Source organism: Oncorhynchus gorbuscha, linkage group LG14, assembly GCF_021184085.1.
Source record: "Oncorhynchus gorbuscha isolate QuinsamMale2020 ecotype Even-year linkage group LG14, OgorEven_v1.0, whole genome shotgun sequence".
Classification (NCBI taxonomy): Eukaryota; Metazoa; Chordata; class Actinopteri; order Salmoniformes; family Salmonidae; genus Oncorhynchus; species Oncorhynchus gorbuscha.
In genome coordinates, this window is record NC_060186.1 from 73,149,533 (window position 1) to 73,174,532 (window position 25,000).

At 39.5% G+C, this 25,000-nt stretch overlaps 1 protein-coding gene across 1 annotated transcript in view; it reads right to left on the reverse strand.

Annotated features, from left to right (window-relative positions):
* The window catches only part of LOC123995391 (neurexin-3-like), an 834,015-nt gene that overhangs the window by 363,337 nt on the left and 445,678 nt on the right, over positions 1–25,000 (reverse strand). Inside the window, exons 17-18 of the mRNA XM_046298964.1 lie at positions 19,690–19,863; positions 9,324–9,443 (exon numbers count right to left, since the gene is read on the reverse strand). Of these exons, the coding sequence (XP_046154920.1) occupies positions 9,324–9,443; positions 19,690–19,863 (294 nt within the window). The remainder of the gene's footprint in view (positions 1–9,323; positions 9,444–19,689; positions 19,864–25,000) is intronic.

Here is a 25,000-nt window from a genome sequence, read left to right on the forward strand (position 1 = left end):
TATCGCCCTCCAGGTTCCCTCGGAGAGTTCATCAATGAGCTTGATGCCTTGATAAGCTCCTTTCCTGAGGACGGCTCACCTCTCACAGTTCTGGGCGACTTTAACCTCCCCACGTCTACCTTTGACTCTTTCCTCTCTGCCTCCTTCTTTCCACTCCTCTCCTCTTTTGACCTCACCCTCTCACCTTCCCCCCCTACTCACAAGGCAGGCAATACGCTCGACCTCATCTTTACTAGATGCTGTTCTTCCACTAACCTCACTGCAACTCCCCTCCAAGTCTCCGACCACTGCCTTGTATCCTTTTCCCTCTCGCTCTCATCCAACACCTCCCACACTGCCCCTACTCGGATGGTATCGCGCCGTCCCAACCTTCGCTCTCTCTCCCCCGCTACTCTCTCCTCTTCCATCCTATCATCTCTTCCCTCCGCTCAAACCTTCTCCCACCTATCTCCTGATTCTGCCTCCTCAACCCTCCTCTCCTCCCTCTCTGCATCCCTTGACTCTCTATGTCCCCTATCCTCCAGGCCGGCTCGGTCCTCCCCTCCCGCTCCGTGGCTCGATGACTCATTGCGAGCTCACAGAACAGGGCTCCGGGCAGCCGAGCGGAAATGGAGGAAAACTCGCCTCCCTGCGGACCTGGCATCCTTTCACTCCCTCCTCTCTACATTTTCCTCCTCTGTCTCTGCTGCTAAAGCCACTTTCTACCACGCTAAATTCCAAGCATCTGCCTCTAACCCTAGGAAGCTCTTTGCCACCTTCTCCTCCCTCCTGAATCCTCCGCCCCCTCCCCCCTCCTCCCTCTCTGCAGATGACTTCGTCAACCATTTTGAAAAGAAGGTCGACGACATCCGATCCTCGTTTGCTAAGTCAAACGACACCGCTGGTTCTGCTCACACTGCCCTACCCTGTGCTCTGACCTCTTTCTCCCCTCTCTCTCCAGATGAAATCTCGCGTCTTGTGACGGCCGGCCGCCCAACAACCTGCCCGCTTGACCCTATCCCCTCCTCTCTTCTCCAGACCATTTCCGGAGACCTTCTCCCTTACCTCACCTCGCTCATCAACTCATCCCTGACCATTGGCTACGTCCCTTCCGTCTTCAAGAGAGCGAGAGTTGCACCCCTTCTGAAAAAACCTACACTCGATCCCTCCGATGTCAACAATTACAGACCAGTATCCCTTCTTTCTTTTCTCTCCAAAACTCTTGAACGTGCCGTCCTTGGCCAGCTCTCCCGCTATCTCTCTCTGAATGACCTTCTTGATCCAAATCAGTCAGGTTTCAAGACTAGTCATTCAACTGAGACTGCTCTCCTCTGTATCACGGAGGCGCTCCGCACTGCTAAAGCTAACTCTCTCTCCTCTGCTCTCATCCTTCTAGATCTATCGGCTGCCTTCGATACTGTGAACCATCAGATCCTCCTCTCCACCCTCTCCGAGTTGGGCATCTCCGGCGCGGCCCACGCTTGGATTGCGTCCTACCTGACAGGTCGCTCCTACCAGGTGGCGTGGCGAGAATCTGTCTCCTCACCACGCGCTCTCACCACTGGTGTCCCCCAGGGCTCTGTTCTTGGCCCTCTCCTATTCTCGCTATACACCAAGTCACTTGGCTCTGTCATAACCTCACATGGTCTCTCTTATCATTGCTATGCAGACGACACACAATTAATCTTCTCCTTTCCCCTTCTGATGACCAGGTGGCGAATCGCATCTCTGCATGTCTGGCAGACATATCAGTGTGGATGACGGATCACCACCTCAAGCTGAACCTCGGCAAGACGGAGCTGCTCTTCCTCCCGGGAAGGACTGCCCGTTCCATGATCTCGCCATCACAGTCGACAACTCCATTGTGTCCTCCTCCCAGAGCGCCAAGAACCTTGGCGTGATCCTGGACAACACCCTGTCGTTCTCAACTAACATCAAGGCGGTGGCCCGTTCCTGTAGGTTCATGCTCTACAACATCCGCAGAGTACGACCCTGCCTCACACAGGAAGCGGCGCAGGTCCTAATCCAGGCACTTGTCATCTCCCGTCTGGATTACTGCAACTCGCTGTTGGCTGGGCTCCCTGCCTGTGCCATTAAACCCCTTCAACTCATCCAGAACGCCGCAGCCCGTCTGGTGTTCAACCTTCCCAAGTTTCTCTCACGTCACCCCGCTCCTCCGTTCTCTCCACTGGCTTCCAGTTGAAGCTCGCATCCGCTACAAGACCATGGTGCTTGCCTACGGAGCTGTGAGGGGAACGGCACCTCAGTACCTCCAGGCTCTGATCAGGCCCTACACCCAAACAAGGGCACTGCGTTCATCCACCTCTGGCCTGCTCGCCTCCCTACCACTGAGGAAGTACAGCTCCCGCTCAGCCCAGTCAAAACTGTTCGCTGCCCTGGCCCCCCAATGGTGGAACAAACTCCCTCACGACGCCAGGACAGCGGAGTCAATCACCACCTTCCGGAGACACCTGAAACCCCACCTCTTTAAGGAATACCTAGGATAGGTTAAGTAATCCCTCTCACCCCACCCCCCTAAGTTTTAGATGCACTATTGTTAAGTGACTGTCCCACTGGATGTCATAAGGTGAATGCACCAATTTGTAAGTCGCTCTGGATAAGAGCGTCTGCTAAATGACTTAAATGTAAATGTAAATGTAACACCGTACAGTACAACACAGTGCAGCACAGTACAGTAGAGTACAACACAGTACAGTACAACACCGTGCAGTACAACACAGTACAGTACACCACTCTACAGTACAACACAGTACAGTACAACACCTCACATTACAGCACAGTACAGTACAGTACAGTACAGTACAGTACAGTACAGTACAGTACAGTACAGTACAGCACAACACAGTACAGTACAATAGAGTACAGTACAACACAGTACAGTACAATATAGTACAGTACAACACAGTACAACACCACACATTACAGCACAGTACAGTACACCACTGTACAGTACAACACAGTACAACACAGTACAGTACACCACAGCACAGACAGCAATTGAACGACGCTGAGTCCCCTTGGTTCACCATTCTACTGGTTCACTATCAAACAACATGATTGGAGATACCACTGTTGCATTGTTGGGTGGAGAAAGCTTTTCATCACAAGATATCATTCCACTTTCAGCAGCTGGAGCAGCAAGAGCAGGGTGGGTTTGTGTGTTCGGAAAGGGTGGAAGTAGAGAGGGGGTGGAGAGAGAGAGAGAGAGAGAGAGAGAGAGAGAGAGAGAGAGAGAGAGAGAGAGAGAGAGAGAGAGAGAGAGAGAGAGAGAGAGAGAGAGAGAGTGAAAGAGAGAGAGAGAGAGAGAGAGAGAGACAGAGAGAGACAGAGAGAGAGAGAGAGAGAGAGAGAGAGAGAGAGAGAGAGAGAGAGAGAGAGTGAAAGAGAGAGAGAGAGAGAGAGAGAGAGAGAGAGAGACAGAGAGAGAGAGAGAGAGAGAGAGAGAGAGAGAGAGAGAGAGAGAGAGAGAGAGAGAGAGAGAGAGAGAGAGAGAGAGAGATAGAGAGAGAGAGAGAGAGAGAGAGAGAGAGAGAGAGAGAATGAAAATAAGAAGAAAGTTGATTACATGTTCAGAGGATTGCATCTCATTTCTTCTCTCAGCCAGCCATGTGTCGATGGGCTATGCACAGAGCTGCTCAGTGCATTACTGCCATCTAGTGGTGGTTCTATGAACTGTTTATAAACCTCAGGGGGAGGAGAAACAGCAGAAGAGACACTAAACAGGACTTTATATTATGTTGACTGTACAGCACAACACAGTACAGTACAGTATTTGAACCTCCATTGCCTGGCTACAACTACTATACTAGTTGTCTACTAAAAACACAATGGAAACCATCATAGAGACAGAGCCATAGGGCTATCGTAGTTGCTTCCCTTGATGCCCAGGCCTGTGCCCTTGGTTCGTAATGAGGCAGAGATGGGTGCAGTGATGCCCTGCTGGTTGCGGCCCAGGCCAAGTAGTGCACTACGATAGGGAATAGTGAACTGTTTAGGACGGAAGTATGAACATGTCCTGAAACCACTTTTTCTCCTGGTGAGGCAGGACCCTGAGTTAATCATCGGGTCTTTCAACTCTGTCAATCGCCACTTTAACTATGCCACTTTGTTTACTTTGTCTACATACTCATCTCATATGTATATACTGTACTCGATACTATCTACTGTATGCTGCCCTGTACCATCACTCATTCATATATCCTTATGTACATATTCTTTATCCCCTTACACTGTGTATAAGACAGTAGTTTTGGAATTGTTAGTTAGATTACTTGTTGGTTATCACTGCATTGTCGGAACTAGAAGCACAAGCATTTCGCTACACTCGCATTAACATCTGCTAACCATGTGTATGTGACAAATACAATTTGATTTGATTTGATTTGGGTCAGAGTAGCACTCATCGCCTCGAACCATGACTCTGTTTCAAAGAAAGGAGAGGAGATAGAGGGAGAGAACGAGGGAGAGAGAGCGAATGAGAGATAGCAAAAGAACAGACATCAACGTAGAGGGGTAAAGAGAGATAAAGACAAAAAGAGAGGGAGCAACTGAGAGAGAAATAAAGAGGTAGAGGACAAGAGAGTGTTATCTGCAGTGGACCTAGCAACAGCATTAGTTGGTATGAAAGGTTGACGTAATTTCAGTGTCGACTGATCACAGTTCCTACATTATTCATATCAAAAACTCCAAGATGGCGTAGCAGTCAGACGTCTTTGTCCTTCGTCTTGTCGTGTCCCATGTATATATCTTTTTACATATTTCAGCTCGCCAGTTTGTACAACGCGACTCAAACCAGATCATACTGGACCTAGTTTCTCTCCATATCCCCGGATTCCTACCGCAAGCTCTGTACCTTTTCATCTGGATCATCGCAGCTACCTAGCGCCAATTAGCCTGGAGCTAGCCGATGTTAGGCCCATTCTCCCAGCTAGCTGAAGAGGCTCATCAGCCACTCCTGGGCTACAATACCCGGACCCTTTCTACTGCCGGTATGGGGCAGGGAACCCCACCGATCCTTCACGACTGGACTACGACGTAATCTGCTCGAGGGGGTACTCAACTGGCCCCTACGCCGCGACGTCCCCTGAATGCCCATCTGCTCGCCTGCTAGCCGTGGCCCATCTGCTAGCCGTGGCCCGCTAGCTGTCTCGAGCACATTGGACTGTTAGCTGAATAGATCCATCGTCCAATTTCTTGGGCCACTATACCTATTTTACTAATTGGACTTGGACCCCTCTGCTACTCCGAACACTACTAATCCATCACGACTGTTCTATCGACGTCACCGCACGAGGAGGCAAAAACAGACTTTTCTCCGTCGCGACGTCCCTCTTAGGCCCTTCTGCTGGCTTGCTCGCCCAGGCCTGCGAGCTGTCTGAATCGCCGTGTCTCCAGCCAGCCCAACCCCTCACTGGACCCCTATGATCACTCGGCTACGCATACTTCTCCCTAATGTCAATATGACTTGTCCATTACTGTTCTGGTTAGTGATTATTGTCTTATTTCACTGTAGAGCCTCTAGCCATGCTCAATATGCCTTAACCAGCCATTTAGTTCAACCTCCCACAAATGCGGAGAAATCACCTGGTTTAAACGTCTCTAGAGACAATATCTCTCTCGTCATTACTCAATGCCTAGGTTTACTTCAAATGTACTCACATCCTACCATACTTTTGTCTGTACATTATGCATTGAATCTTTTCTATCGCACAAGGAATCCTGCTCCTTTAATGAAAGTTTGATTTTTATATAATTTTTTTTTATTTGCCACGCTGCATTTTCCCTGTTTTTTGCCCAAGTGGGACGCAACCGTCACCTATACCGTAAGAAGTTAACATTAGAAGCCTCCTCTCTAAGTTTGTTTTATTCACTGCTTTAGCACACTCTTCCTACCCGGATGTCCTAGCCGTGTCTGAATCCTGGCTTAGGAAGACCACCAAAACCCCTGAAATTTCCATCCCTAACTACAACATTTTCCGACAAGATAGAACTGCCAAAGAGGCGGTGTTGCAATCTACTGCAAAGATAGCCTGCAGAGTTCTGTTTTACTATCAAGGTCTGTACCCAAACAATTTGAGCTTCTACTTTCAAAAATCCACCTTTCCAGAAACAAGTCTCCCACCATTGCCACTTGCTATAGACCACCCTCAGCCCCCAGCTGTGCCCTGGACACCATATGTGAATTGATTGCCCCCAATCTATCTTCAGAGCTCATGCTGCTAGGTGACCTAAACTGGGACATGCTTAACACCCCGGCCATCCTACAATCTAAGCTTGATGCCCTCAATCTCACACAAATTATCAATGAACCCACCAGGTACTACCCCAAATCAGTAAACATGGGCACCCTCATGGATATCATCCTAACCAACTTGCCCACCAAATACACCTCTGCTGTTTTTAACCAAGATCTCAGCGATCACTGCCTCATTGACTTCATCCGTAATGGGTCTGCGGTCAAACGACCACCTGTCATCACTGTCAAACACTCCCTAAAACACTTCAGTGAGCAGGCCTTTCTAATCGACCTGACCCAGGTATCCTGGAGGGATATTGACCTCATCAGTAGAGGATGCCTGGTTATTCTTTAAAGGTGCCTTCCTCACAATCTTAAATAAGCATGCCCCATTCAACAAATGTAGAACCTGGAACAGATATAGCCCTTGGTCTCCGCCAGACCTGACTGTCCTTGACCAGCACAAAACATCCTGTGGCATTCTGCATTAGCATCGAATAGCCCCTGTGATATGCAACTGTTCAGGGAAGTTAGGAGCCAATATACAGAGGCAGGAAAGATAAGGCTTGCTTTTTCAAGCAGAAATTTGCATCCTGTAGCACAAACTCAATAAACCTCTGGGACACTGTAAAGTCCATGGAGAATAAGAGCACCTCCTCCCAGCTGTCCAGGAAACATTGCCACCACTGATAAATCCACTGTAATTGAGAACTTCAATAAGCATTTTTCTAAGGCTGGCCATGCTTTTCACCTGGCTACCCCACCTCTATCTACAGCCCTGCTTCCGCCACAGCAACTCGCCCAAGCCTCCCCCATTTCTCCTTCACCCACATCCAGATAGATAATGTTCTGAAAGAGCTGCTAAATCTGGACCCCTACAAATCAGCAGGGCTAGACAATCTAGAACCTTCTCTTTCTAAAATGATCTGCTGAAATTGTTGCAACCCCTATTATCAGCCTGTTCAACCTCTCTTTCGTCTGAGATTCCCAAAGATTGGAAAGCTGCCACAGTCATCCCCCTCATCGAAGGGGGAGACAATCTAGACCCAAACTGCTACAGACCAATATCTATCCTACCCTGCCTTGCTAAGGTCTTCGAAAGCCAAGTTAACAAACGGATGACCGACCATTTCAAACACCACCGTACCTTCTCCGCTATACAATCTGGTTTCACTGCTGGTCATGGGTGCACCTCAGCCACGCTCAAGGTCTTAAACGATATCATAACTGCCATCGATAAGAGACATTACTGTGCAGCCATATTCACCGACCTGGCCAAGGCTTTCAACTCTGTCAATCACCATATTCCTATCGGCAGACTCGACAGCCTTGGTTTCTCAAAAGACTGCCTCGCCTGGTTCACCAACTCTTTCTCAAACAGGGCCTGTTTTCCGGACCTCTGGCAGTCTCTATGGGGCTGCCAAAGGGTTCAATTTTCGTGCCGACTCTCTTCTCTTGCTGCTGGTGATTCTCTGATCCACCTCTACGCAGACGACACCATTCTGTATACCTCTGGACCTTCTTTGGACACTTTGTTAACTAACCTCCAGACGAGCTTCAATGCCACACAACTCTCCTTCCGTAGCCTCCAACTGCACTGAAATCCACACTCCCATTAAGCATCTCCAATCCAAAATTCTTTCTAGAATCAACTTCCTATTTTGCAACAAAGCATCCTTCATCCATGCTGCCAAACCCTCGTAAAACTGACCATCCTACCGATCCTCGACTTTGACCAACGCTATTCAACAAATTGGATGCAGTCTATCACAGTGATATCCGTTTTGTCACCAAAGCCCCATATACTACCCACCACTGTGACCTGTACACTCTCGTTGGCTGGCCCTCGCTTCATACTCGTCGCCAAACCCACTGGATCCAGGTCATCTACAAGACTCTGCTTGGTAACGCCCCGCCTTATCTCAGCTCACTGGTCACCATAGCAGCACCCACCCATTGCACGCTCTCCAGCAGGTATATCTCACTGGTCACCCCCAAAGCCAATTCTTACTTTGGATGCCTTTCCTTCCTGTTCTCTGCTGCCAATGACTGGAACGAACTGCAAAAATCCCTGAAGCTGGAGACTCATATCTCCCTCACTAGCTTTAAGCACCAGCTGTCAGAGCAGCTCACAGATCACTGCACATGTACATAGCCCATCTATAAATAGCCCATCCAACTACCTCATCCCCATACTGTATTTATTTATTTATATTGCTCCATTGCACCCCGGTATCTCTACTTGCACATACATCTTCCATTCCAGTGTTTAATTGCCATATTGTAATTACTTTGCCACCATGGCCTATTTATTGCCTTACCTCCCTTATCCTACCTCATTTGCACATACTGTATATAGACTATTTCTACAGTATTATTGACTGTATGTTTGTTTATTCCATGTGTAACTCTGTGTTGTTGTATGTGTCGAACTGCTTTGCTTTATCTAGGCCAGGTCGCAGTTGTAAACGAGAACTTGTTCTCAACTTGCCTATAAAGGTGAAATAAATATTAAATTAGTTGTGCCCTGGGCAGACCAGAGTGACCCTTCCATTACACTGTCTAATTAAAGACACTGCAAATTGAAGAGGAGAGTCCCCATCGTCACGGGGATAAGAGCCACACACACACACACACACAGACATTTGAGAAAGCTATTTAGGGACATTTATGCAATGCCTGCTTGGGCAGAACCAGAAGTTGCACATATCATCAGTCACACACTCAACTCAACTCTTGAGTTCCTAAAGCCCTGAGACTCCTTGACCACACAACAACAAAGTGTGACACTGAGAACAGTTTCAACCCGTTTTGTACTGTGTTACAGCGATAGTAGAATATACTGTGTGCATTGGAAACAGAGTCAGAATAACAGCTAGCATCATGCAGATAATCAATGTGCCCCTGAGGACTCACGGTAGTTGCACTGCGTCCATCAGTGCAGCTGGTCACGGGGAAGCTGCAGGTGTGTGTGTCTGTCTGTGTGTGTGTGTGTGTGTGTGTATGAGAGTTGATCCCTGTGAACTGTGTTTTTCCGGCGTCTTCGCATCGGTCTACATATGTCTAGTTAAAGTTAAACGGTACTCACGGTCGTTGCACTGTGTCCCTGTGTAAGAGGTCATTGTGCAGTCGCAGGTAAAGTTCTCCCACTGTTGAATACACACGCCCATGTTGGTACAGGAGTCCTCCTGACAGGTGGTGCTGGGTCCTGTTGGAACAGACAGGGTGTAAAGGGGTGGAGTAACCACAGGGGGGGGGGGGTCGGTACTGAGCCCCATCATTGGAGGTACCATGCAGTAGTGCACTTGGTGTGGGAGGGGAATTGGGGGCATGCGTGCCATATAAATCCAACAGGAAGTCTCAATGTTTGGAGACAGAAAAACAGCATTCCCTTTGTGTGTTTTACATATGACCCATTATGAACAGCCACAAACAAAAAGGACACAAACAGGATGTTTTTCACGTGGCTACAAAGACAGATACTGTACAAGACTCACAGAAAGAAAGACACTTTTCCCAACGTCCCCCCAAAAAACTAAAGAAAACAGAATATTAGATGTACAAAAAGTGACTATAGATGTACGACTATAGACTTAAAACACAACACATTTACAACCCTATAGATGTACGACTATAGACTTAAAACACAACACATTTACAACACTATAGATGTACGACTATAGACTTAAAACACAACACATTTACAACCCTATAGATGTACGACTATAGACTTAAAACACAACACATTTACAACCCTATAGATGTACGACTATAGACTTAAAACACAACACATTTACAACCCTATAGATGTACGACTATAGACTTAAAACACAACACATTTACAACCCTATAGATGTACGACTATAGACTTAAAACACAACACATTTACAACCCTATAGATGTACGACTATAGACTTAAAACACAACACATTTACAACCCTATAGATGTACGACTATAGACTTAAAACACAACACATTTACAACCCTATAGATGTACGACTATAGACTTAAAACACAACACATTTACAACACTATAGATGTATGACTATAGACTTAAAACACAACACATTTACAACACTATAGATGTACGACTATAGACTTAAAACACAACACATTTACAACCCTATAGATGTACGACTATAGACTTAAAACACAACACATTTACAACACTATAGATGTACGACTATAGACTTAAAACAAACAAAGACAGATACTGTACAAGACTCACAGAAAGAAAGACACTTTTCCCAACGTCCCCCCAAAAAACTAAAGAAAACAGAATATTAGATGTACAAAAAGTGACTATAGATGTACGACTATAGACTTTAAACACAACACATTTACAACCCTATAGATGTACAATTATTGACTTTAAACACAACACATTTACAACACTATAGATTTACGACTATAGACTTAAAACACAACACATTTACAACGCTATAGATTTACGACACTATAGAATTACAATACTATAGATTTACAATACTATATATTTACAAAACTATAGACTTACAATACTACAGATTTACAATACTATATATTTACAACACTATAGACTTAAAACACAACATATTTGCAACACTATAGATTTACGACACTATAGAATTACAATACTATAGATTTACAATACTATATATTTACAAAACTATAGACTTACAATACTACAGATATACAATACTATAGATGTACAATACTATAGACTTACAATACTACAGATTTACAGTACTATATATTTACAATACTATAGATTTACAACACAATAGATTTACAACACTATAGATTTACAACACTATAGATTTACAACACTATATATTTACAACACTATATATTTACAATACTATATATTTATAGATTTACGACACTATAGATGTACAACTATAGAATTGAAACACTATACATTTACGACACTATAGATGTACGACTATATAATTACAATACTGTAGATTTACAACACAATAGATTTACAACACTATAGATTTACAACACAATAGATTTACAACACAATAGATTTACAACACAATAGATTTACAACACTATAGATTTACAACACTATATATTTACAATACTATATATTTATAGATTTACGACACTATAGATGTACAACTATAGAATTGAAACACTATACATTTACGACACTATAGATGTACGACTATATAATTACAATACTGTAGATTTACAACACAATAGATTTACAACACTATAGATTTACAACACTATATATTTACAATACTATATATTTATAGATTTATGACACTATAGATGTACAACTATAGAATTGAAACACTATACATTTACGACACTATAGATGTACGACTATATAATTACAATACTGTAGATTTACAACACAATAGATTTACAACACTATATATTTACAACACTATATATTTACAATACTATATATTTATAGATTTACGACACTATAGATGTACAACTATAGAATTGAAACACTATACATTTACGACACTATAGATGTACGACTATATAATTACAATACTGTAGATTCACAATACTATATATTACACTGTAGACTTACACCACTATAGATTTACAACACAATAGATTTACAACACAATATATTTACAACACTATAGATTTAGAACACTATAGATTAAGAACACTATAGATGTACAATACTATATATTTACAATACTATAGATTTAGAACACTATAGATTTAGAACACTATAGATGTACAATACTATATATTTACAACACTATAGATTTAGAACACTATAGATTTAGAACACTATAGATGTACAATACTATATATTTACAACACTATAGATTTAGAACACTATAGATTTAGAACACTATAGATGTACAATACTATAGATTTACAACATTATACATTTACAATACTATAGATTTAGAACACTATAGATGTACAATACTATAGATTTACAACACTATAGATTTAGAACACTATAGATGTACAATACTATAGATTTAGAACACTATAGATGTACAATACTATAGATTTACAACATTATACATTTACAATACTATAGATTTAGAACACTATAGATGTACAACACTATAGATTTAGAACACTATAGATGTACAATACTATAGATTTACAACATTATACATTTACAATACTATAGATTTACAACATTATACATTTACAATACTATAGATGTACAACACTATAGATTTAGAACACTATAGATGTACAACACTATAGATTTAGAACACTATAGATGTACAATACTATAGATTTAGAACACTATAGATGTACAATACTATAGATTTACAACATTATACATTTACAATACTATAGATTAGGAACACTATAGATGTACAACACTACAGATTTAGAACACTATAGATGTACAATACTATAGATTTACAACATTATACATTTACAATACTATAGATGTACAACACTATAGATTTAGAACACTATAGATGTACAATACTATAGATTTACAACATTATACATTTACAATACTATAGATTTACAACATTACACATTTACAATACTATAGATGTACAACACTATAGATTTAGAACACTATAGATGTACAACACTATAGATTTAGAACACTATAGATGTACAATACTATAGATTTAGAACACTATAGATGTACAATACTATAGATTTACAACATTATACATTTACAATACTATAGATTTAGAACACTATAGATGTACAACACTATAGATTTCGAACACTATAGATGTACAATACTATAGATTTACAACATTATACATTTACAATACTATAGATTTAGAACACTATAGATGTACAACACTATAGATTTAGAACACTATAGATGTACAATACTATAGATTTACAACATTATACATTTACAATACTATAGATTTAGAACACTATAGATGTACAACACTATAGATTTAGAACACTATAGATGTACAATACTATAGATTTACAACATTATACATTTACAATACTATAGATTTACAACATTATACATTTACAATACTATAGATGTACAACACTATAGATTTAGAACACTATAGATGTACAATACTATAGATTTACAACATTATACATTTACAATACTATAGATTTAGAACACTATAGATGTACAACACTATAGATTTAGAACACTATAGATGTACAATACTATAGATTTACAACATTATACATTTACAATACTATAGATTTACAACATTATACATTTACAATACTATAGATGTACAACACTATAGATTTAGAACACTATAGATGTACAATACTATAGATTTACAACATTATACATTTACAATACTATAGATGTACAACACTATAGATTTAGAACACTATAGATGTACAATACTATAGATTTACAACATTATACATTTACAATACTATAGATTTAGAACACTATAGATGTACAATACTATAGATTTACAACATTATACATTTACAATACTATAGATTTACAACACTATAGATGTACAACACTATAGATTTAGAACACTATAGATGTACAATACTATAGATTTACAACATTATACATTTACAATACTATAGATTTACAACATTATACATTTACAATACTATAGATGCACAACACTATAGATTTAGAACACTATAGATGTACAATACTATAGATTTACAACATTATACATTTACAATACTATAGATTTAGAACACTATAGATGTACAACACTATAGATTTAGAACACTATAGATGTACAATACTATAGATTTACAACATTATACATTTACAATACTATAGATTTACAACACTATAGATGTACAACACTATAGATTTAGAACACTATAGATAAACAATACTATAGATTTACAACATTATACATTTACAATACTATAGATTTACAACATTATACATTTACAATACTATAGATGTACAATACTATAGATTTACAACATTATACATTTACAATACTATAGATTTACAACATTATACATTTACAATACTATAGATGTACAACACTATAGATTTAGAACACTATAGATGTACAACACTATAGATTTAGAACACTATAGATGTACAATACTATAGATTTAGAACACTATAGATGTACAATACTATAGATTTACAACATTATACATTTACAATACTATAGATTTAGAACACTATAGATGTACAACACTATAGATTTAGAACACTATAGATGTACAATACTATAGATTTACAACATTATACATTTACAATACTATAGATTTAGAACACTATAGATGTACAACACTATAGATTTAGAACACTATAGATGTACAATACTATAGATTTACAACATTATACATTTACAATACTATAGATTTACAACATTATACATTTACAATACTATAGATTTACAACACTATAAATGTACAATACTATAGATTTAGAACACTATAGATGTACAACACTATAGATTTAGAACACTATAGATGTACAATACTATAGATTTACAACATTATACATTTACAATACTATAGATTTACAACATTATACATTTACAATACTATAGATGTACAACATTATACATTTACAATACTATAGATTTACAACATTATACATTTACAATACTATAGATGTACAACACTATATATTTAGAACACTATAGATGTACAATACTATAGATTTACAACATTATACATTTACAATACTATAGATGTACAATACTATAGATTTACAACATTATACATTTACAATACTATAGATTTACAACATTATACATTTACAATACTATAGATGTACAACACTATAGATTTAGAACACTATAGATGTACAACACTATAGATTTAGAACACTATAGATGTACAATACTATAGATTTAGAACACTATAGATGTACAATACTATAGATTTACAACATTATACATTTACAATACTATAGATTTAGAACACTATAGATGTACAACACTATAGATTTAGAACACTATAGATGTACAATACTATAGATTTACAACATTATACATTTACAATACTATAGATTTAGAACACTATAGATGTACAACACTATAGATTTAGAACACTATAGATGTACAATACTATAGATTTACAACATTATACATTTACAATACTATAGATTTACAACATTATACATTTACAATACTATAGATTTACAACACTATAAATGTACAATACTATAGATTTAGAACACTATAGATGTACAACACTATAGATTTAGAACACTATAGATGTACAATACTATAGATTTACAACATTATACATTTACAATACTATAGATTTACAACACTATATATTTACAACACTAAGGATTTACAATACTATAGATTTACAACACTATAAATGTACAATACTATAAATTTACAACACTATAAATGTACAATACTATAGATTTACAACACTATAAATGTACAATACTATAGATTTAGAATACTATACATTTACAATACTATAGACTTACAATACTACAGATATACAATACTATAGATGTACAATACTTAAGACTTACAATACTACAGATTTACAGTACTATATATTTACAATACTATAGATTTACAACACAATAGATTTACAACACTATAGATTTACAACACTATAGATTTACAACACTATATATTTACAACACTATATATTTACAATACTATATATTTATAGATTTACGACACTATAGATGTACAACTATAGAATTGAAACACTATACATTTACGACACTATAGATGTACGACTATATAATTACAATACATTTACATTTACATTTAAGTCATTTAGCAGACGCTCTTATCCAGAGCCAATACTGTAGATTTACAACACAATAGATTTACAACACTATAGATTTACAACACTATAGATGTACAATACTATAGATTTAGAATACTATACATTTACAATACTATAGATTTAAAACACTATAGATTTAAAATACTATAGATTTACAATTTTACGACACTATACAATTAGAACACTATAGATATGTATATACTGCACTCAATACCATCTACTGCATCCTTATGTAATACATGTATCACTAGCCACTTTAACTATGCCACTTTGTTTACATACTCATCTCATATGTATATACTGTACTCGATACCATCTACTGTATCTTGCCTATGCCGTTCTGTACCATCACTCATTCATATATATTTATGTACATATTCTTTATCCCCTTACACTTGTGTCTATAAGGTAGTTGTTTTGGAATTGTTAGCTAGATTACTTGTTGGTTATTACTGCATTGTCGGAACTAGAAGCACAAGCTACACTCACACTAACATCTGCTAACCATGTGTATGTGACAAATAACATTTGATTTGATTTGATATTTCACACTATAGATTTACGATACTATAGATCTACCTCACCATAGCTTTACAACTGTAGATTTCCAATACTATATATTTACAATACTATAGATTTAGAATTATAGATTTACCACACTATAGATGTACAATACTATATATTTACAATACTATAAATTTACAATGCTATAGGTTTACAATACTATAGATTTACAATACCCTTGATATACAATACTATAGATTTACAATACCATAGAATTACACCACTATAGATTTATGACACTCTACTTTTACGACACTACAGATCTACAATACTATAGATTTTTGACACTATAGACATACAACACTATAGATTTACGACACTGTAGAGTTACAATACTGTAGATTTACAATACTATAGATTTACAATACTATAGATTTACAATGCTACAGATTTACAATACTATAGATTTACAACACTATAGATGTACAATACTATAGATTTACAATACTATAGATTTACAACACTATAGATGTACAATACTATAGATTTACAACACTATAGATGTACAATACTATAGATTTACAACACTATAGATGTACAATACTATAGATTTACAACACTATAGATGTACAATTCTATAGAATTACAACACTATAGATTTTACACCACTATCGATTTTACAACCCTATAGACTTACAAACCTTTAGATTTACAACCCTATAGACTTGCAACACATATAGTTCAGAACAAGAACAGTAAACAAGACCAAATGAAGACTTTAGAGTGCAGTACAGTAGTGCATATTCCTGAGTATGCACTCCATTGAGACAGTTTGAAGGGGTATACAATATGCAAGGGACCTTGTAGTTTTGGAATGTTGTTGGGTTTTTGAATGGTATTCAATGGTCAAACACGTAAAGCGATAGTCTTCAGCGCAAAAACGTAATGAAAAGCATCTGGAAAATTCATCCACAAGCACTAATATAGTTTCATATTTGCCTTCTTGAACCGCGTTTTTATGAATTCAATGATACTGTATAATCGTCAAGCCCATTCAAAAGTCCAAGGACACAAACAGGGGAGTATGATGTGTCACTTGCACAGGGCATTCAAAGTCAAACTGGATGTGTGTATTCCATTCTCCACCAACCACCACCACACATATATCTCACACTTCTGAATACTTTTCTAAGAGGGAATGTAGACAAGAACTCTACATTATATGTACATAGTCAATCCGTCTGGATTAAACAAATAACATACAAAACCTTTTCAAAAACCTCCAAAGAGAAAAGATTTAAAGAAATACAAAAAAAAATACAAAAATACAAAAAACAAGAAACATAAACAACTGCAAATAAACAGTTGTTTAAGTGTAATAGTATTGTGCAAGATGGTATGTGAGACAAGATAATAACTTGGAGGTGGGGACAGAAAAAGGAGAACTATAGTTGCTGGCTGAAAGTGCCTTTACTGTGTAATGAAGAGCGGTGGTATTCAGTCACCACGACCCTGTCTTTATTGGAGAAGACTCGCTCTCTGAAACAACACCTTCTCTTCTCACCAGAGAAAAGAAGGAAGGAGTGTGACAGGGTTGAGAGAAAGAGATAAAGGGAGGCTGAGAGAGAGCGAGAGATAGAGGCTGAGAGATGGTTGACTAGCAGCACGCTGTTGAAGCGCAGTTGCAGGATTTGCTATACTTTTTAGTACATCTCAACTTTTCCTAATGAAATAAATGAATTTGCTATACAAAGACAGGTAGACATCAACCACGACTGGTAAGACAACATAGTAACAGTACTACATGAAGCCCTGGGCCTGGAAATGGATCTCATGTTTTATGGATGGGCTTCTCTGTGGATGGGTTGAATTGATTGTTTTTCACCATATCCTCGATTTATCTCTCTCCCAGACAATCTCTCTGTCTCTACCTCTTGGCCTCTCAGCCTCTCTGCCTCTCACTATCACTCAATCTTATAACATTTTCCCTCTTTCTCTCTCAATCTATTTCCCTCCCGCTACAGCTTTTCTCATTCAGCTTCCTCTTAAGGCTCTCTTTTATCTCTTCTTTCTGTTCTTTCTGTTTCTCCAACATTTCTCCTGACACTTTCAGAGAGTGAGCCTTCCTCTCCAGCAGTGGGACATGGTCATCATAGCTACACCCAAGATGCATTGCACACAGCATTCTGTCAGTTCAGCCGCGCCTCAGAGAAGCGGTCAGAGTGAAACCTTCTACCTTGCAGGTCGGCTTTGGTGAACTCAACTTTGTTAGCGCCGTAACACAACAAACAGAACAGGAAGAAGCGGAAAAAGTTAGTGTTAGTGAGGCAGCACAAGGTTAGTGCTCAGAGCCGTTCAGGTATTGTAGAGTTACAGCTGTAGGATCTTAATTTGATCACTCTTTTTGTTGCTGAGAATTTTCTTGTACCGCATGCAAGACACAAGGTTATGCACGGTTATATTAATTAACAGTATTCCACTTTTCATGGAGCCTCATTTTGACCAGCTAATCGCCTAACCACCAATCAAGCAACAGTATGGACTAAACATTCAAATCCAGTTGCTGCAGGATTATTTTGTTGCGACAATACAGGTCAAATTAAGATCCTATGTACAGGTAATTATAGTGTTGGTAAAGGGAAGTACTTCAGGCTATATTTAGTGGTTAATTAGTGTTCATGTGTTAGATTACAGTAAAAGGGATCAGATGGATAGACAGGGGTGTGTGTTGTAGGAATGTGATGTGAGAGAACGCTGTTTCTATGTTCATATACTGATAGTTTGCCACCACCTAGTGGTGGAATGCAGAGTAATATTTTGCACCACCTAGAGGTGGAATGAAGTGTAATGGTTTGGCACCACTTACTGGTGGAATGAAGTGTAATGGTTTGGCACCACCTACTGGTGGAATGAAGTGTAATGGTTTGGCAACACCTAGTGGAGAAAGGCAGTGTAATGGTTTGGCACCACCTAGTGGAGGAAGGCAGTGTAATGGATTGGCAACACCTAGTGGAGGAAGGCAGTGTAATGGTTTGGCACCACCTAGTGGAGGAAGGCAGTGTACTGACTAGACTAGTACATGATGCACTAGTCTTTGATCCCAGTATACCATTTAAATTACTTCAGGTTGTGACCCTGAGTGGCCATAAATTAACTAGGCTGAAGGTATGAGTGGGCAAGGAACAAACCATAGCCATGAGTAGAAGACAAAGATCTCGTCATATAGGGTGCATGGGGTCAATTTGGAAGTGGATGCATAATATATGTATGCCTAAGTCAAAGAGGTCATAGGTCAGGGGTCGTACCTTCACAGCCGCGTTCGATCTGTCCTGAGCGGAACAGGGCATCATTGATGAGGTCAGGTAGACGGCCGTTGAGATCGACAGATGCCAGACAACCCTGGAAACCCTCCCTAGAGACCACCAGCTTAGGAAGGTTCTGATACATGTTGGGCCCCAGACCTGCCACAAACAGATCCCCTGGAGGGAGGGGGGGAGGGAGGGGGGAGATCAAATGAAGGACGTAGTCAGAGAGTGTGTCAACAACATTTATGTGATGGCAGGATAATCTAGTCATGATTATGATGCCTTTACTTAGTCAAATAAGCAAATATTGTCTGTCAAACTGAGTAGTTCCAACATTCAGACTAGCATCCCATTTAGAATAAAATGGTAGTGTGCTAGTTCTATTTATTTTTTATTTCACCTTCATTTAACCAGGTAGGCTAGTTGAGAACACCTTTATTTAACCAGATAGGCTAGTTGAGAACACCTTTATTTAACCAGGTAGGCTAGTTGAGAACACCTTTATTTAACCAGGTAGGCTAGTAGAGAACAAGTTCTCATTTGCAACTGCGATTTGGCCAAGATAAAGCAAAGCAGTGTGACACAGACAACAACACAGAGTTACACAGAGTTACACAAACAATAAACAAGCCAATAAAACAATAAACAAGTCAATGTACAGCTGCAGCGATCGGTTAGCTGCTCAGATAGTTGATGCCTGAGACAGAGCTGTTGGCAGGGGTTGGAGTAGCCAGGAGGAAGGCATGGCCAGCCGTTGAGAAATGCTTGTTGAAATTTTAGATTATCATGGATTTATCAGTGGTGACCGTGTTACCTAGCCTCAGTGCAGTGGGCAGCTGGGAGGAGGTGTTCTTGTTCTCCATGGACATTACAGTAATCCCAAAACTTTTTGGAGTTGGAGCTACAGGATGCAAATTTCTGCTTGACAAAGCTAGCCTTTGCTTTCCCTGACTGACTGTGTGTATTGGTTCCTGACTTCCCTGAACAGTTGCATATCATGGGGACTATTCAATGCTATTGCAGTCCACCACAGGATGTTTTTGTACTGGTCAAGGGCAGTCAGGTCTGGAGTGAACCAAGGGCAATATCTGTTCTTAATTCTGCATTTTTTGAACGGGGCAGGTCGATTAGAAAGGCCTGCTCTCAGAATTTGTAAGTCGCTCTGGATAAGAGCGTCTGCTAAATGACTTAAATGTAAATGTAAATGTAAGTGTATTAGGGAGCGTTTGACAGTGATGAGAGGTGGTCGTTTGACCACGGACCCATAGCGGATACAGGCAATGAGGCAGTGATCGCTGAGATCCTGATTGAAAACAGCGGAGGTGTATTTGGGGGGCAAGTTGGTCCGGATAATGTCTGAGGGTGCCCATGTTTACAGCTTTAGGGTTATGCCTGGTGGGTTCCTTGATGATGTGTGTGTGATTGAGGGCATCTAGCTTAGATTGTAGGACTGTCGGGGTGTTAAAACTTGTTGAGGATAGGGGGCAGTATTTTCACTTTGGATGAATTGCGTGCCCATAGTGAACTGCATCCTACTCTGGATCCTACTCCTAGATTTCTAATATATGCATATTATTATTACTATTGGATAGAAAACACTCTGAAGTTTCTAAAACTGTTTGAATTATGTCTGTGAGTATAACAGAACTCATAGGGCAGGCAATCTTCCAAAAAATAAGTGAAATTCTGAATGTGGGTCAAGTTTGAAGTCATCGCCCCTTCCTTTCCAAACAAGATATGGATCTGGTAGTATGTCCTACGCTTTCCACTAGATGTCCTCATTCAGTAGAACGTGGAATGGAGCTTCTGGTGTGAACTTTGCCGAGATGGGAGGGGAAATAGTCACGGTTTTGGCAGAATGCAATTTTCCTGCGGCGCATTTCTCTGTGGTGCATTTCTCTGCGACGCATTTCTCTGTGGTGCATTTCTCTGTGGTGCATTTCTCTGTGGTGCATTTCTCTGTGGTGCATTTCTCTGCGACGCATTTCTCTGTGGTGCATTTCTCTGTGGTGCATTTCTCTGTGGTGCATTTCTCTGCGACGCATTTCTCTGTGGTGCATTTGTCTGTGGTGCATTTCTCTGCGACGCATTTCTCTGTGGTGCATTTCTCTGTGGTGCATTTCTCTGCGACGCATTTCTCTGTGGTGCATTTCTCTGTGGTGCATTTCTCTGTGGTGCATTTCTCTGTGGTGCATTTCTCTGTGGCGCATTTGTCTGTGGGTGCCACCGCCGTTCCATTTGGCTGCAGATGAAAACGTATGATCCGGTTGGAACGTTATTGGATATATATGATAATAACATCCTGAAGATTGATTCTCTACGTAGTTTGACCTGTTTATTCGACCTGGAATATATATTTTTGAAGTTTTCGTGAGAGTTGTCCTGGACCAGCGTCAGCTTTTGGGCACGTGAGCTGAAAGTGCTAGCAAATGCATGTAATTGGACACTAGTATTGGACATTATGGAACAAAACAACAATTTATCATGGAACTAGGACTCCTTGCACTACATTCTGATGAAAGATCATCAAAGGTAAGGGAATATTTATGATGTAATTTCGTATTTCTGTTGACTCCAACATGGCGGAGAAATACTTTTACGTCTGAGAGTCTCAGATTATTGCATGGTAGGCTTTTTTCGTAAAAAAAATAAAAATCTGAGACAGCGGTTGCATTAAGAACCAGTGTATCTTTAATTATATGTAGAACATGTATCTTTAGTCAAACTTTATGATGAGTATTTCTGTTTTCTGGCCTGGCTTTCTATAATTCCTCCGGATATTTTGGAGGCATTTCTGAACATGGCGTCAATGTAAAGCGAGATTTGTGGATTTAAATATGCATATTATCGAACAAAACATAAATGTATTGTGTAACATGTCATATGAGTGTCATCTGATGAAGATTTTCAAAAGGTTAGTGATTCATTTTATCTCTAATCCTGCTTTTGTGACTCTATCTTTGGCTGGAAAAAATGGCTGTGTTTTTCCTTTGATTTGGTGGTTGTCTAACATAAATATGTGTTGTGTTTTCACTGTAAAACATTTTTAAAATCGGACATGATGGATAGATGAACAAGATGTTTATCTTTCACTTGCTGTATTGGACTTGTTAACGTGTGAAAGTTAAATATTTCTAAAGAATATTTTTGAACTCCCTGCACCACCTTTTCAGCTGAATGGGGGGGTGGAGTTCCCCTCGGGGATTGCCTTGCCATAACAGGTTTTAAGCATATCCCAGTTTAGGTCACCTAACAAAACGAACTCTGAAGCTAGATGGGCGGCGATCAATTCACAAATGGTGTCCAGGGCACAGCTGGGGGGTCGATAGCAGGCGGCAACAGTGAGAGACTTATTTCTGGAGTAGGAACATTGCAATGTAGCAATTGTTTTGCCAGTTTGTATGTCTCTGTGATGGAAAGATATAGAGGCTGGTCTATAATACCATATATTTAGAATGACTGCAATTACTGTAATCAAATCAAATCAAATGTTATTTATCACATGCGCCGAATACAACAGGTAATAATAACCTTACTGTGAAATGCTTACATTCAGGGGGGGGGGTATCTGGTCAGCCACCAATTGTGCAAGTTCTCCCACTTAAAAAGATGAGAGAGGCCTGACATTTTCATCATAGGTACTATGACAGACAAAATGAGGAAAAAAAATCCAGTAAATCACATTGTAGGATTTTTTATGAATTTATTTGCAAATTATGGTGGAAAATAAGTATTTGGTCAATAACAAAAGTTTATCTCAATACTTTGTTATATACCCTTTGTTGGCAATTACAGAGGTTGAACGTTTTCTGTAAGTCTTCACAAGGTTTTCACACACTGTTGCTGGTATTTTGGCCCATTCCTCCATGCAGATCTCCTTTAGAGCAGTGATGTTTTGGGGCTGTTGCTGGGCAATAATGACTTTCAACCACCTCCAAATATTTCCTATGGGGTTGAGATTTGGAGACTGGCTAGGCCACTCCAGGACCTTGAAATGCTTCTTAGGAAGCCACTCCTTCGTTGCCTGGGCGGTGTGTTTGGGATCATTGTCATGCTGAAAGACCCAGCCACGTTTCGTCTTCAATGCCCTTGCTGATGGAAGGTTTTCACTCAAAATCTCACGATACATGGCCCCATTCATTCTTTCCTTTACACGGATCAGTCGTCCTGGTCCCTTTGCAGAAAAACAGCCCCAAAGCATGATGTATGTATGCTTCACAGTAGGTATGGTGTTCTTTGGATGCAACTCAGCATTTTTTGTCTCCAAACACGACGAGTTGAGTTTTTACCAAAAAGTTATATTTTGGTTTCATCTGACCATATGACATTCTCCCAATCTTCTTCTGGATCATCCAAATACTCTCTAGCAAACTTCAGACATGCCTGGACATGTACTGGCTTAAGCAGGGGGACACGTCTGGCACTGCAGGATTTGACTCCCTGGCGGCGTAGTGTGTTACTGATGGTAGGCCTTGTTACTTTGGTCCCAGCTCTCTGCAGGTCATTCACTAGGTCCCTCCATTTGGTTCTGGGATTTTTGCTCACCGTTATTGTGATCATTTTGACCCCACAGGGTGACATCTTGCGTGGAGCCCCAGATCGAGGGAGATTATCAGTGGTATTGTACGTCTTCCATTTCCTAATAATTGCTCCCACAGTTGATTTCTTCAAACCAAGCTGCTTACCTATTGCAGATTCAGGCTTCCCAGCCTGGTGCAGGTCTACAATTTTGTTTCTGGTGTCCTTTGACAGCTCTTTGGTCTTGGCCATAGTGGAGTTTGGAGTGTGACTGTTTGAGGTTGTGGAAAGGTGTCTTTTATACTGATAACAAGTTTCAAACAGGTGCCATTAATACAGTTAACGAGTGGAGAACAGAGGAGCCTGTTAAAGAAGAAGTTACAGGTCTGTGAGAGACAGAAATCTTGCTTGTTTGTAGGTGACCAAATACTTATTTTCCACCATAATTTGCAAATAAATTCATAAAAAATCCTACAATGTAATTTTCTGGATTTCTTTCTCATTTTGTCTGTCATAGTTGAAGTGTACCTATGATGAAAATTACAGGCCTCTGTCATTTTTTTAAGTGGGAGAACTTGCACAATTGGTGGCTGACTAAATACTTTTTTTGCCCCACTGTACAAGCCCTTAACCACTTTACTTTGAGACACATTTCAGACGTGTGTGTCCGTTAGTGTACCTACTAGACCAGAGAGTAGAATTCAGTTTTTAAAAAAAGTTAATAAAATATTTACTAAATAAACTAAAGCAAAGAAAAATCAAATCAAATCAAAAAGTACTGGATTTCTGTGTT